At 48.6% G+C, this 14,895-nt stretch overlaps 1 protein-coding gene across 1 annotated transcript in view; it reads right to left on the minus strand.

Moving 5' to 3' along the window:
* LOC123769471 (serine-rich adhesin for platelets) overlaps window positions 1-14,895 on the minus strand; it is a 177,982-nt gene that overhangs the window by 23,295 nt on the left and 139,792 nt on the right. The window contains exon 5 of the mRNA XM_069308797.1: window positions 185-290. Coding sequence (XP_069164898.1) covers window positions 185-290 — 106 coding nt within the window. The remainder of the gene's footprint in view (window positions 1-184; window positions 291-14,895) is intronic.

The following is a 14,895-nucleotide window of genomic DNA, read 5'->3' on the forward strand; positions in this document are numbered from 1 at the left end:
CAAATTCAGCATGCTTTCTCAAATGTAAGGGCCCTATTAACTAACAAAAATAATGGGAATTCCTAACTCTGACCATTCTCCTCTCAGCCTCCTCTCAAAAAAATTAACTGTGGTAAAAATTTAAGAATGTAAAGCTGCATAATTGTTTTCCTCTATAATTCAATTAATCAAAATAATAAATTACCGAGAGTCATCTTCATCCTCATTGGTGGAAGTGGATGCAGCTGAGGGATTCCTCTTCTTTATGCTTCCCCCATCTAATGACTCATCCTCGGAGCTCTCATCATCATCTAGAAGTAGTTAGGACAATTCAAGCACTTCAAAGTCCATTTATAACATGAGGTAGTGTGAAGCAAATTCCAATGTAACTACTGCTTATAATGGAGAGAATTCTAGTCTTCAAATATGATGTGAATATGCCTGAATTATTATATAAAACTACACTTTGTTTAATAGATTCCCATTTAGTTTCCTTCTGCCTCGTTTTATTGCCCCTTTAAAACCCTAATACACTTGCCTTGTCAGAATATTCTCAACTACCAAGCATACAGGAGGTACCCATTTAGGAGGTACAGTACTGTAGATCACAAGCATCGTGAGAGTACTGTATGTGCATACTGTGTGCATTTAACATGCAAGGAGCTTATATTGGCTTTATGCATGTGAGAAAGTATATGTTTAAAATGCAAGTTTGCAAAAAAAAAAAAAAAAAAAAAAAAAAAAAAAGAATATTCCTTTATATCCACTCTTCTAGGAATTGCAGTTCAAACTGAGAGTTGTTCACAATTGGCTCGGTTAATGAATTACAGATATTAATGTGTAATGTAATAAAGATGTAAGCTGCACAGAACCTCTGCATTGAATAACTGCCGTACTAAATTTTACGAGAAAAACTTTACCAATGGAAAAATATTATAAAATACAGTATTGTAATAAGGAGCTAAGCATTTTAAATACTTTATTTTCTAATCTAAACAATTTAAATAATTAAGAAAAAAAAAAGTTTTCTAACACATAAGAAAATTAAGCATTTTCTTTCTACGTTTAACATTTACATGTATCTAAATACTGCTCTGTACTGGTAAGTAATCAAATAATAATTTACAGCCTAATGCGACCGACTCAACATATACTTACCACTCGGGTCTCTCTTGAGGAAGAAGTGTTAATATAATTGATAAATACTTTACTGTACTGTCCATATGCTAGTTTACAATGTAAACTAGCATATGGTAATATGTAAAGTAATATACAGCCATTTAAAAAGATAATAATACTTACATTAAAACACAGCTGAAGGGCTACTCTTATTCTCAAAATACAGTAAAGAAATATAAAGCAAGACAATCCACAAAACTGGCATCTTAAAGAAGGTGCTACTGTATATACAAAATAAATGACAAAGTATAAAGAATAACATTAAGAGACACACACACAGTTGACATGTACAAAAATTAACAGACAGACAGAAACAACAGTGTGTATATATATGCAAGAATATACTGTACTGTATACTGAAAAAAGGTATAAAATGACACATTGAACACTTAATAAGAACACGTGAATAAAAATAAGTACTGTAATTGAATTTCAATATGAATGCACTATGTGGGATATGAAAAACAATATTTATACAGTACTATAAAGAGGAACCAATTATACATGTTAATTGAGGCAAACCATAAATGTACATAAGCATGCAGTCAATAGTGTTCTAACTCGAAACCTGCTGCACTGTACAAAACACAGAGGTAGTGTTATCTTGAGATGATTTCAGAGCCTAGCATCCCCACGGCCCGGTCCTCGACAAGGTCTCCTTTTTGTTACACACCCTCAGGAAGCACCCCATAGAAGCTGTCTTAACTCCCAGGTACCTATTTACTGTTAGGTGAACAGGAACATCAAGGTGAAAGAAACTCTGCCCATTTCTTTCCGCCTCCACCGGGGATCAAACCCGAAACCTCAGGACTACAAATCCAAAGCGCTGTCCACTCGGCTGTCAAGTGGTCAGACCTGGTCAGGGTCCCCCATAGCCTGATCAAAGACTAGGCTATGGAACCCTGACCCACATCCTCAATGCAAGGTAGCCTTTCATACAGCCAAGCAGCCTTTGGCAGCAGTACTTGACTGCTTTCATGAATTATTCTACCCGGGTACTACAGCTCGTCTTCAGTCACTCCAAGATAAAGCAGTCCATCACCTGGTAGTTAGTGATACCTTTGGCAAAACATATGTCTGTGTATGAGTTCAAGCCTATTTCTATCCATTATAAGCTATTTCCTATTATTAAAGAATTTGCAAGTTGGCACATTCAGGTCACTATCACAAACCAGGAAAGATAGGAATGATTCTTCCCTAAAATTTTTCTATCTACGAACGCACTTGTGGATTCTTTCAAATGCCTAGGCAATGCATAGTGGGAACAAAATGGGAATTAAAATAAAATAAAAGGCAGCTTGGAGTTATGATTGGTGAAGGGAGTTCATTCAAGCAATGTTAGTGTTAGAAATGTCAGAACAATTTTGGTAGTAAGAAATTAATTTACTTCATTGCACAAAACAAAAGCTAAGCATTAACACATTTATACCAATTATTGTTTTTACTTTGTGTCTGGAAATAAACATGAAAGAATATAGGTCAACTTTTTGATGTAAGGGATTGGTTATGCTGGTAATGAATATAATTATTTAAATTGAGAAACAAAAATTCATATGCCAAGCCCCTAAGCAGGTTCAAAGCAAGTACCCAATGCCTCTCACACTAAAATGGTTAAGATTCAAATGTAACCTGGTACATACATTAGGTAATATGCTATTAAAATAATTGAAGAAAACAGGGAAGATAAACTGAAACTCAAAAAAATCATCCTCATAATTTAGAACGTTTATACTAAATGACAGAACAATTTTGGTAGTAAAAAATTAAGTTACTTCACACAGACATACATATTACACAATTACAATCGAGTCTAAAAGCAATATTTTCTTCACTGGTCCATGTTGCTACTTTGAGCGAATAGCTGAAAGTGCTAGGAAAAACCACTATGAACTATCTCCTTCCTGAATCCTCTCTTGTCAACACTAATTATTCTCAACAGAATACACCTTCTTAACTCTCTCATTCCATTTTAAACTTGTACATGGTAAGTATGACGTAACTGAGTCTAGGTCAACAACCTGGTTGACTGCTTAAAAAAGGGTTAATTTAATTCTTAAAAGTTACTTTATAAAAATAGTCTTTAAAATGCATCTACAATTTAAAAATGAGAGTACTGTACTAATAAATGGGAAAACAGGGTTCAATATAAGGAATTTAACTCTACAGAAATCTTTTCAGGAATGTAACAGTTCTGCATAATACCTGCATTATTTGTTTGACTAATTTACTACCTTAATTAATCAAAGTAAAACCTGAACTAACCATAACAAATGTCTATAAAGAACTGCTAATGAAAAATTGAGAGGCATTATGATGCATAAGAAAACATTAGTATGGAAGGCTAGTGAAAACAAAAAATTAATTGTATTTTTGTACAACAGATCACAAATGAAATGCTGAAGTTAAAATGACTGCAACTAATTAGTACTTGAGAAAGAAACTTGTGGGAAAACATGCACAGCTGTATAAGCCTCATATGATACAACTTCTTAAATGTGTAGCAAACAATAATGATGTACAGACGTTTAAGAATCTGCTTACACATATACAGAAAACATGTAAGTGAGACAGGGTATGCCCGATATGAATCTACCGGGTAATTTAATTTCATATACAAACAGAAATACAGATCTACAAACACCACATTAACAATGGCATAATTCAAGAAAAAAATTGAATGCCCAAGAGAGAAAAGGAAATAATAATGGCGGAAAATATTATTAAATTGGTCAGTGATGAACAAGGTAGTTATCACAAAGAGGTTATGTGGATCAGATAGTTTTATTGAAAACCAATAGAAAAAAATTTGCTCAATAGCCCAGCATGCTATTGAGCATAGTGTCATAATAATTTTCAAGTTCCTTGAAAATGCCAACACTAGATTCAGGATGCTAATGCTAGAGCAGCAAAATATAAAAGGAGTTACGTCAAAGGACCCAGATTTGCTGAGAATCATATTTGGTGACATGACTCAAAGGAACAGTGATAAACAGTAATAAAAAGAGCCCTCAACTCATAGCCAAACAATAAAATTCTGGCAGTAAGGTGAATGTCTCCGTTCTATTAAATGCTTATTAGTGTTGGTAACAGGTGGGACACAGGATAGGTCACATCTGATAGTAAATAAGTTGCTATTCATAATAGCTAACCATCTATCTTTCCAACCATTGCCAATTGCACTATGAATAAAAAGACAGAAATCAGAATAAAGAATTTACTTCTGGTAAATTCCAGAGCAAATCTGTCTTAAAGGGGTTAAAAGATTCCAGCACCATGAGAGCACTGAGAGTCAATGGGAACAAATCATCATTTGCACCAGAAAAATACCTTTCTCAGAGCACACAACTGTAAAAAGCCAGTGTTGAATGTAATGTAACACCCTTTTCTGGGGGTTAGCCCCAGAGACTCCCTGAAGCTATCTGAACTGATGTGCGCTATATTAGTTTGGGGTCATCAGTGACAGGAGTTCTTTAGGCCTACCGGGGACAATGAGACAGAACCTGGCCCTCCTCCGAGAGATGCAGGGAGCAATGGCATAAGAGCACTTTAAATGTAAAGCGTGTCATATTCTGCCATCGACCAGAACAGTTATCCAGAAATATAGGTGAACCAAAACAAACCACTAGCCAGTAAAATTGCTACCTACTGCCAGAAAGTGAAGTGAAAAGAAACTCCGGCTGAACGAAAAGAAACGAGTAACTTTACCCTTAACTAGTACTCCCACTCGTTAGCATAACCCCCCCCCCCCACCTCACAATAAGGAGAGGGGGAGCCGGGCTGGCCTCTCATCACCTCAGTTCGAGGCCTGATAGAAAAAATGGCAACTGGGGAAAGAGAGGGGGGTGTCATAAGAGCCTCCAGGGCTATCCCCAGAAAAAATAATTTCATTATCATACAATAATGGGTTTGCTGAGGGGAAACCCCCATCGGCTCCCTGAAGCTAACTACCTACAGAGAAGAAAAAACCAGGGACTTACCCAGAAGACGGCAACGCCGCAGGACTCGAGTCGAAGAAGAGACTGACGGCCACCATCACAGAACCAAAAGAGCGTCCACCATCACAGAACCAAAAGAGCGTCCACCATCACAGAACCAGTGGCTCGCAGGTAGGGGCAGAAAGCCACCACCGGACAAAACACTTGATGCACCCGCGATCTAACAGCTGGGGTGGACAGCGCTTCGGATTCGTAATCCTGAGGTTCCGGGTTCGATCCTCCAGTGGAGGCAGAGACAAATGGGGCAAAATGTTTCTTTCACCCTGATGCCCCTGTTACCTAGCAGTAAATAGGTACCTGGAAGTTAGATAGCTGCTACGGGCTGCTTCCTGGGGGGTGTGTAACAAAAAGGAGGCCTGGTCGAGGACCGGGCCGCAGAGACGCTAAGCCCCAAAATCATCTCAAGATAACCTCAAGATAACAAACCAAGCATCTCCAACTACAAGATCCCTTCGGAAGCCTGGTGCCTCATTCTTCACCAGAAAAGAAGAAGGCTGCAACTGAACAAAACAACAACCTGGACCAAAGGAACATAACCCCCAGTGCTGGAGGAGAGCAAGAAGTTCCCAAACTCAAGCCCCAGAGGCCAAGTCCAATAGAGAAAGGACAAAACAACCCCATCCGAAATCGGCGCAAACCCCGATGAGAAAAGAACTGATGGAAAGACAGCAAAGAGACTTCATACTGTCAATGGGAAGAAGACTGCAGGTAGGACACGAACAAAGATACCACCTGAACTCAATAAAATGATGATGCACCTGCATAAGAAGGACCAGACCTGAAGTGAGGAGCAGAAAAGCAAACTAGCAAGGTACCTCACTGGCCCGATCCGTTGGTAGAGGTGGAGCCACGGAAAGATGCCCGAGTTCAGACACAGTAAGCAGCACCTGAAACCAAGGCTGGACTGGCCACCATGGAGCCAGGAGAAGAACCCTCCCCTGAAAAGATTCTAATGGAGCCAGGACCTGGAGCAACAACTGGACTGGGTGAAAGTGGGCCAGGAACCCCCATCGCGAACAGTCCTGCCGAAAAGCATCTACCACGACGGCCTCGCAGTCGGGGAATGACTCTTCGTACAGTGAGAGAAACAGTGACTACTCCGTCGCAAAATGTCCGGCAAAGCTACCTGAAGGACTCGACGTCGACTGTCCACTCCGTGGAAAGAGCAAGGAACCGGGACAAGCCATCTGCCAGAACATTGGACATGCCTTGAATGTGAACAGTGCGGAGAGCTAAACCCCGAGAACACAGAAGGGCTACCTGAATCGATCAGTCCCAAACAGCCACGGGCCAAAGAGACCCCCCCCCCTAACAGTAGAGACAATGAACTATGGCACAGTAGTCCAAATGGATACCTGCTTGATGGGGTTCTGGGAGTTCTTCTACTCTCCAAGCCCGGCCTGAGGCCAGGGATTGACTTGAGAGAGTTTGGTCCACCAGGCTGTTACTTGGAGCAGCCTGCATGCCCACATATCCACCACAGCCTGGTTGGTCCGGCACTCCTTGAAGAAAAATCTAGTTTTCTCATGAAAATGTCCACAGTTGTTCTGGCAATACTGTATTTCTTATGCTCGTTGGGAGGATGTTGGACAACCGTGGACCTCCGATGCTTATACAGTGTTCTCTGAATGTGCCTAATGGCACCTCTGTTCTTCACTGGTTCTATTCTGCAATTTCTTCCAAATCGTTCACTCCAGTACGTTGTTATTTTACTGTGTAGATTTGGGACCTGGCCCTCCAGTATTTTCCATGTATATATTATTTGGTATCTCTCTCGTCTTCCTTTCTAGTGTATTCTCCCATAAGGGGAAACAGAGAGGAAGAAAACCTCCAAAAAGACGAATCCAAGGAACCCTCATGCACCCGAAATGAACCTGGGGGAGCCCTACGTACCTATTTCCAGTGAATAAGACACATAACATGAATGAAAAGCTATAATCGTTTTATTTTTTATATATAAAAAGAACCCCACTGACTAAAATGGCCAAAATACGAACAGGATACTGAGCAAGCAGTAGAAGTAAACAGCAAGTTTACCTGCTCGATGGGGTATTGGAAGTTCTTTTACTCCCCAAGCCCGGAATGGGGCCAGGCTTGACTTGTGAGGGCTTGGTCCAACAGGCTGTTGCTTGGAGCGGTTCACAGGCCCACATATCCACCACAGCCCGGTTGATCCGGCAATCAAACTAGAAAGCAATCTAGATTTCTCTTGAAGATGTTTTGAGATGTCTGTAGGACTTGGGAGCCAGATGAGCATAAAGGATAAGGACACCAGGCACCAAGCCGGTGGCCATAATAAAACAAAGAAAACAAGACAGCCTGGTAACACAAGACCGGGAGACAAGACCATCATCCACAATGCCCCAGGGAAACAGACAGGGTAGGACACTTGAAACAAAGAAACAAGACATAGGATGCCATTTTTCAGCTTTAGTTTGTCCTGGTTTAGATCCCTATAAAGTACGTACTACAGTTGTGGTTTCTGTATATAATTGCAAACAACACATACCAAGAGGGATAACAAAGACAATACAAAGACATCTAGAACTTCCTGAGGAAGAAAGATAATAAAAATTCACTTGGATATGCAGACAAAACAGGGAACCGAGTACCCAAAGGAGCCACAGAGACAGGAAAAAGAACATGTCATGAGGCAAAGAAGGAATGAAAGGGAATGCAGGAAGCAGCGATGAGGTGGAAGCTGCAAATGAAGAGCACAGGAGCTCAAGAAGCTCAAGAATGTCCACCCCTGGAAAAGGATGGGGAAAGAGGCGGGGGCCCAAAGAGCCAAAGCTCAATCCCAGCAAGCACGAGAAGAGGACACCGAAATGAAGCCAAGCTCGCCAAAACTTTCGACAACACCTCAGCAGGGATGCGGGACACACCAATCCATGTACCTCCCCACTCCAATCATAGCAGACATAACCCACACCAGAGATGTCACACAAAAGTGAACAGCAAAGACACCGGTAAGAACAAAAGCACATGAACAGAATGAAAACAGGGTCAAAAAGCAGGTTCAAACTCCCAGCCACCATGTGCAAACACGAGTAACAACCACAGCTGGAGGACAATGCGGTACGACTAAGAAAGCTGCCCTGGCAGCTTTCTTAGTACCATGTCTGCCGGCATGATTTACACATCCTGGGTCAATCTCTGATCAGCAGTCTCATTGTTTATGTTTGGGCGACCATTTTGCCATGCTGTTCGCTTTGCAGCGCTGCAAAGCGAACAGCATGGCAAAATGGTCGCCCAAACATAAAGAATGAGACTGCTGATCAGAGATTGACCCAGGATGTGTAAATCATGCCGGCAGACATGGTAAAAACGAACACAGAGGGAAAGTATTTTCTGGAAAAATACTGCAGAAATACTGTACAACAAAAGAAAAAAAGAAAAAAACAGCGTTGAATGTAATGAAACGCCATTTTCTGGGTGAGTCCCGGAGGCTCCCCGGAGCTATCCCAGGCTGATATGCTAATGTCAGACTTTGGCATCAGTCATGTGTATGGAGTTCTTAGGCCTACCGGGGACCACGGCCAGAACCGGGCCCCCTCAGAGAGGCAAGGGGAGCAATGGCCTATAGAAGCCCCCGTGTTAGTGGAAGCATTCTATGTCTGCCATCGACCGGAACAGGCACCCAGAAAGGTAAGCGCCCCAAAACAAACCCCTATTCTGGTTAAAATTGCTACCTAAAACCGAACTAGTGGATAGAACTCCCCAACCGAAAACAAGCAAACTAGTGTGACGTCACACACTGCCGCGCCGCTGTCTGCGCAGCTCCCCCCTCCCCGGGAGGGGGAAGGGGGAGCCCCAGACCCCCCGCGCCGGCTACCCACACCTCAGTTCTTGAGGCTGGATGTCAAAAACGCGAAAAACCGCCGACCGGAGGGAGGGAGGGATGCCGGGGAGCCTCCGGGACTCACCCAGAAAATGGCGTTTCATTACATTCAACGCTGGTTTTCTGGGGGGAGCCCCGTCGGCTCCCCGGAGCTAACTACCCACAGACAGAAAAAGAGGGACTTACCCGGGAGGCGGTCGTCGCTCACCCCTCAACTCGAAGCCGAGACAACTGGCTGCAACCGCCGATCACAAAACATGATGCACCCCCGGCCAGACCAACCAAGCATCAACCACCCATGGACCCCTCCGGAACGCAGCAGTCTCATTCTTCGCCAGAAAAGAAGGAGACGGCTGCAAACGAACAAAACTATCACCACGACCAAAAGAGCAGAAACCCCTGCGCTGGAGGAGAGCATGAAGCTCCCCTACCCGACCCCCAGAGGCCAAAGCCAACAAGAAAAGTGCCTTGAAAAAGCAATCCCGGACCGAAGGGGCCACAACGAAACGAGGAGATGAAAGGAAAGCGAGCACTCTGTCCAAAGACCAGGACGGCTCAGGCGACGCATGAGCAGGCCGGAGGTGAAACAATGCACGAGACAGCTTGCGAAACGGCGCAGACGTAACATCGATACCGAAAGCAAGCTGAAGCGGCTCCGCCAGCGCCGCACGATACGAAGCGACAGTGTTAGGCATAAGATGACGGTCCTGAAACAACCACGAGAGGAAGGACAAGACCACCCGAACAGACAAGGAGCTAACACGACGAAGACGCAAAAAGAAACGGAAGGACCGCCAGGAAAACTGCATACTGCCGCCGAGAAGAAGCCCTCAGGTGGGACACCAACAAGGAGGCCACCTGATCACCAGAGATATGATGATAGACTCGAGTCAAAAAAACCATACGCGAAGACTCGAGGAGAAGATCGAACCAGCTACGTGACGTACCGGCCCGATCTGCTGAAAGAGGCGGAGCCGCGGGAAAAACCCTCGGGTTCGGACACCGAGCAACCAGCGCCTGAAACCAAGGCTGGGCCGGCCACCAAGGGGCCAGAAGGACAACTCTCCCCTGGTAAGTCTCTAAGCGAGTCAGGACCTGGAGCAACAGCCGAACCGGGGGAAAAAGATACAGGAACCCCCACCTCGTCCAGTCGAGCCGAAAGGCATCGACCCCGACGGCCTCGCAATCGGGGAAGGGCGCCGCATAAACGGGAAGACGCCGCGACCACGCCGACGCGAAGAGGTCCACCTCGGGGCGCCCGAACGTCTGGCAAAGCCAAAGGAAGGACTCATCGTCGACCGTCCACTCCGTGGAGAGAGGAACGAAGCGAGACAGGGCGTCGGCCAAGACGTTGGACACGCCCCGTACGTGAACCGCCAGGAGAGCCAAACCCCGAGAACTCAGCAGACGAGTCACCCGAAGCGACCAACCCCAAAGAGACAAGGACCGCATCGAACCCCCGCGGTTCAGGCAATGAACCACCGGAGAGCAGTCCGAATGGAGCCGAATCGTCGATCCGCGGGCCACCCGAATCCTCCCCAGAGCAAACCACACTGCCGCGAACTCCCGCACCGTACCGTGAGCTCGACGGAAGGACGGATCCCAACGCCCCTGGCCGGCCTGGTGAGCACTGGTCACAAAACCCCAGCCGAGACGACGCATCCGGGTACACATCGAGCGAGGGCTCGTGACGCAGCAACCGACGCAAGTCCCCCGGGGGTCGAACTCTGCGATCGCGAGAGAGGCGGAAGGGGGAACCCCGAAGGAACCAGAACAGCCGTCGAAGCCAAACCTCGTCCCGGCGGGTAGACCACCATCGCGAAGTTCAGGCTCCCGCACAGCCCCTCGAGCAACCGCCGGGTGACCCGAGGGCCCTCCAGAAACAGACGAAGGCGGGACCGCAGCCGCAGGAGAGACTCCGGAGGGAGAGACAAGGAGGCGGTTCGAGAGTCCCACACGAGACCCAGCCATGTCCGAACCTGAGAGGGAACCAGATGGGACTTCCTCCAGTTCACCAAGAACCCGAACCCGGCGAGCTGGGAAAGAACCAAATCCCTGGCTAGCAAGCAAGCTGACTGGCTGGGAGCCCAAACCAGCCAGTCGTCGAGGTAGGCCAACACTCGAACACCTAGGAGACGCAAACGAGCCACCACAACCCGTGTAAGGCGTGTGAACACGCGAGGTGCCAGGTTCAACCCGAACGGGAGACAACGAAAGCGGTAACTCAGACGCCCCACTACAAAACCGAGCCAGTCCCTGAACTGCGGATGAATCGGGACATGCCAATAAGCGTCCCGGAGGTCCAGGGACACCATCCAAGCTCCCGGCTCCAAGAGGAGCCGAACCTGAGACAGCGTAGTCATCCGAAAGGAGGGGCAATGAACCCAGGGGTTCAGACGGGACAAGTCCAGAATGAACCGCAGGTCCGCGCAGTCCCGTTTCCTGAACCGGAAACAGACGGGAAACCCATCTGAGGGACGACGTCGTTTCGACGACGCCCAAGCGTACCCACTCCAAGACGACTCGACAGAGCGCAGGGGAAGAAGCCTGCCCTGCCAGCCCCGACCCCCCAAAGAGGGGAGGGGCCACCCAACGCCACCGCAGGCCGCGAGACACGACCCGAAAGGCCCACGAATCGTGGGACCAGGCGCGGGCGAACAGCGCAAGCCGCCCCCCCATCGCCCCGTCAAAGGGGCAAACCGCGAAAGGGCCGGCGACCCCTACGAGACCCAGAACCCCGCACAGCGCGAACACCGCGCCGACCAGACGAGGGAGGGTCCGCAGGAGGAGCCAACCCCAAACCTGACACCAGAGGCCTACCACGACGAGAGGAACCCCGAGCCCTGGCACGACCTTTCCGGGAAGACTCACCCCGGGACCCCCTGAAAACCAACAAGTCCGACATCGGACGACAAGCCGCCGACGCAGCCTGAATAAACTGCGCCACGGCCGACTCCCCAAACAGGAGAGGACAAAAAGGTGAAGAACGCCTAAGAGCCAGAGCCCAAGCAGATCCCATGGAGGAACCCAGCACCGCCTGCCGACACGCGAGACGGGAAGCATAGAACAGGGAAACCGCATCCCGCAAAATCGGCGTGAACAGCTTCAACAAGGCAGCCGACGAACGCGCAGCCGAGGACAAGGTGCCGGACCCCGGGACGGACCCAAGCGTCCCCACATCCTCCACGAGCCAATCCGAAGACAGCTCCAGGAGGGAAAAGAACCGCAAGGCCGAACACAAAAGGCCCCGAGCGCGCAAGTCCTCCGCCACGAGCGCCGCCGAAAGGGAGGGAACCTGCACATGGAGCTGAATAACGCCCACATCGCGGGGAAGGGCAGGGGCAAACAAGCACTCATTCAGGTACTCAAGTTCACCCCCCAGGAAAACCTGAAGCACCGTGGAAGCTTCCCGCCACTCCAGCGTGCGGGAACGACAGAAGGAATGCCAGGAATCCAGACCAAACAAGGGGCAGTCTGCTAGCCAGGACGACTCCGGAACCTCGTAACGGAGCCAGAAAGGGAACGAAGTCCCAAACCTGAACGTGGACGGATCCATTTCCGAGGCATAATCCGGGTCACGCAGGAGGTAAGCTGCAAAGGCCGCTCGCACCACACCAGGTTGGATGCGATAAGCCGAAAACCTCCGGAAGGACGGAACCGACGTACCCGGGGGAACACGGAACCGTACCCGGGGAGGGGCCTACACCAAATCCAACTCGTACGCAGAGGGGGGGAAAGAAAACCCCACTCCTTGTAACAATAAGCCCCGCTCAGTGGGAAGAAAAACCCCGGCGGGGTCCAGCGGGGCCCAAGGCCCCCAAGGCAGCCCCTCCCCAGCCTCGAGGTCCGTCACCACAGGACCCGAGGCCGAGTCCTCTCCCCAAGCCCCGACCCCACAAGACAAGGACGGAGCAGCCGGAAAAGCTGGAGGAAGAGGGGCCCACTGGTCAGACCCTGAAGCTTCGGCCGGGAGACAAGACTCGAATGCCTCTGCCGCCCCCCCGGAAGGGGCAACCCCCGAAGCTGCCCGAGTCTCGAGATCAAGTAACCCCTGCTCCGACCCCGAAACCCTCAGACGCTTCGGGGCCGGAAGCAGGGGCGGGGGACCAGAACGAACAGAAGGGGAAGGACGAGGAGGTGCGGACTGAACCAGGATTGAAGCGACCCCCACCCCCAAGTCCGGGTCTCGAAAAGCAAAGCGGGGCAGCCCCGGGGCATCCGGGGAAGCAACCAACCGAGCGCGTTGCAACAGACGAAACCTAGACTGCAACGCACGTGCCGCCTGTACCCGAATAGAATCAGAGGATTGGGTAAATTGAGTCACAAGCAAGCAGCAACACTCACAGGACTCAGGGTCGAAAGTATCACCTACCCAACAGGCAGCGTGGCAGAGGCAAAAACAATGAGGGTCACCCTGAGACAAGGGGACCGAGCAACCCTCAAATTCGCACACAGCGAGTGGGGACTCCGGGGTCACATCCATCGGACCCACGCGCCCCCTAGGGGATTCCCAGGGTCCTGAGCGTTTACTTTAAGAGGACTCGCGCTCAGGTAGTCCCAGGCAGGGTGCTGCAAACCGGCGCCCAAAACTACCAAGCAAACTTCTAAAGCTGAACCCCAGGGACGTGTACACTCACGGGGACCTAGCAGGGGGCGCCACCGATGAGAACAGTGGAAGGGCAAAAACAAACTGAATAAAATGACAGAACCCCCCACCAGGCAAAAACAAAAAGAAAAACAAAACCCCGCAAGAGGACAGCGAACCCCAAGGAACAGAGCCGGCCGCGATGTCGGGAAATACAAGCTGAGCAGCACCCTGCGCCCCTACCAGTGCAAACCGCCTCTTACCTGCCGGTAACAAGGGAGAACAGAACACCCAAGAGCCCAACAGGCGGCCGAAAAACCGAAAGGTAAAACGGACCAGCAGAGGCAGACCCCGAGGAGCCTGTGGAAGGTGGCCCCAAGCCCCAAGGGCAGTACTTACAGGGCACCTAGGGAAGGCAGCCCTAGGCGCATGCAGCCCGAGTACTGAAGATAACTCCTGGCTCTCGCACCCACAAAACTAACACCACACGCAAAGCACAGTGCAGTAGCGACACCGGAGCCAGAGCACACGACCATCGCCTATAGCATCAGCCTCAAGAACTGAGGTGTGGGTAGCCGGCGCGGGGGGTCTGGGGCTCCCCCTTCCCCCTCCCGGGGAGGGGGGAGCTGCGCAGACAGCGGCACGGCAGTGTGTGACGTCACACTAGTTTGCTTGTTTTCGGTTGGGGAGTTCTATCCACTAGTTCGGTTTTAGGTAGCAATTTTAACCAGAATAGGGGTTTGTTTTGGGGCGCTTACCTTTCTGGGTGCCTGTTCCGGTCGATGGCAGACATAGAATGCTTCCACTAACACGGGGGCTTCTATAGGCCATTGCTCCCCTTGCCTCTCTGAGGGGGCCCGGTTCTGGCCGTGGTCCCCGGTAGGCCTAAGAACTCCATACACATGACTGATGCCAAAGTCTGACATTAGCATATCAGCCTGGGATAGCTCCGGGGAGCCGACGGGGCTCCCCCCAGAAAAGCAATTACTTTCGAAATCAACACAACAAATACATATACAGTTTTACCGAAGTCCAGCTGAAAAACATTGTGAAGATCATGGCAGAGATCATTATCAATTGCCTACAGATGACGCAGAATGCCTCACAACAACAGACTCAAGAAATTACTTGTGTAATAATGGACAAGACTGTGTAGCAGGCCACAGTTTCACAAGAAATAGACAGTCTGAGACAAACAACAGTTGGGTAGTCAAGACACCAGACCATCAACATTCACAAAAGCAACTGCAAGAAGCAGTCACCACTCAAGATCAACAGAATCTTACAACACAAGAGACAGACATCAACAGCTAATG

Source organism: Procambarus clarkii, chromosome 63 (assembly GCF_040958095.1).
Source record: "Procambarus clarkii isolate CNS0578487 chromosome 63, FALCON_Pclarkii_2.0, whole genome shotgun sequence".
Classification (NCBI taxonomy): Eukaryota; Metazoa; Arthropoda; class Malacostraca; order Decapoda; family Cambaridae; genus Procambarus; species Procambarus clarkii.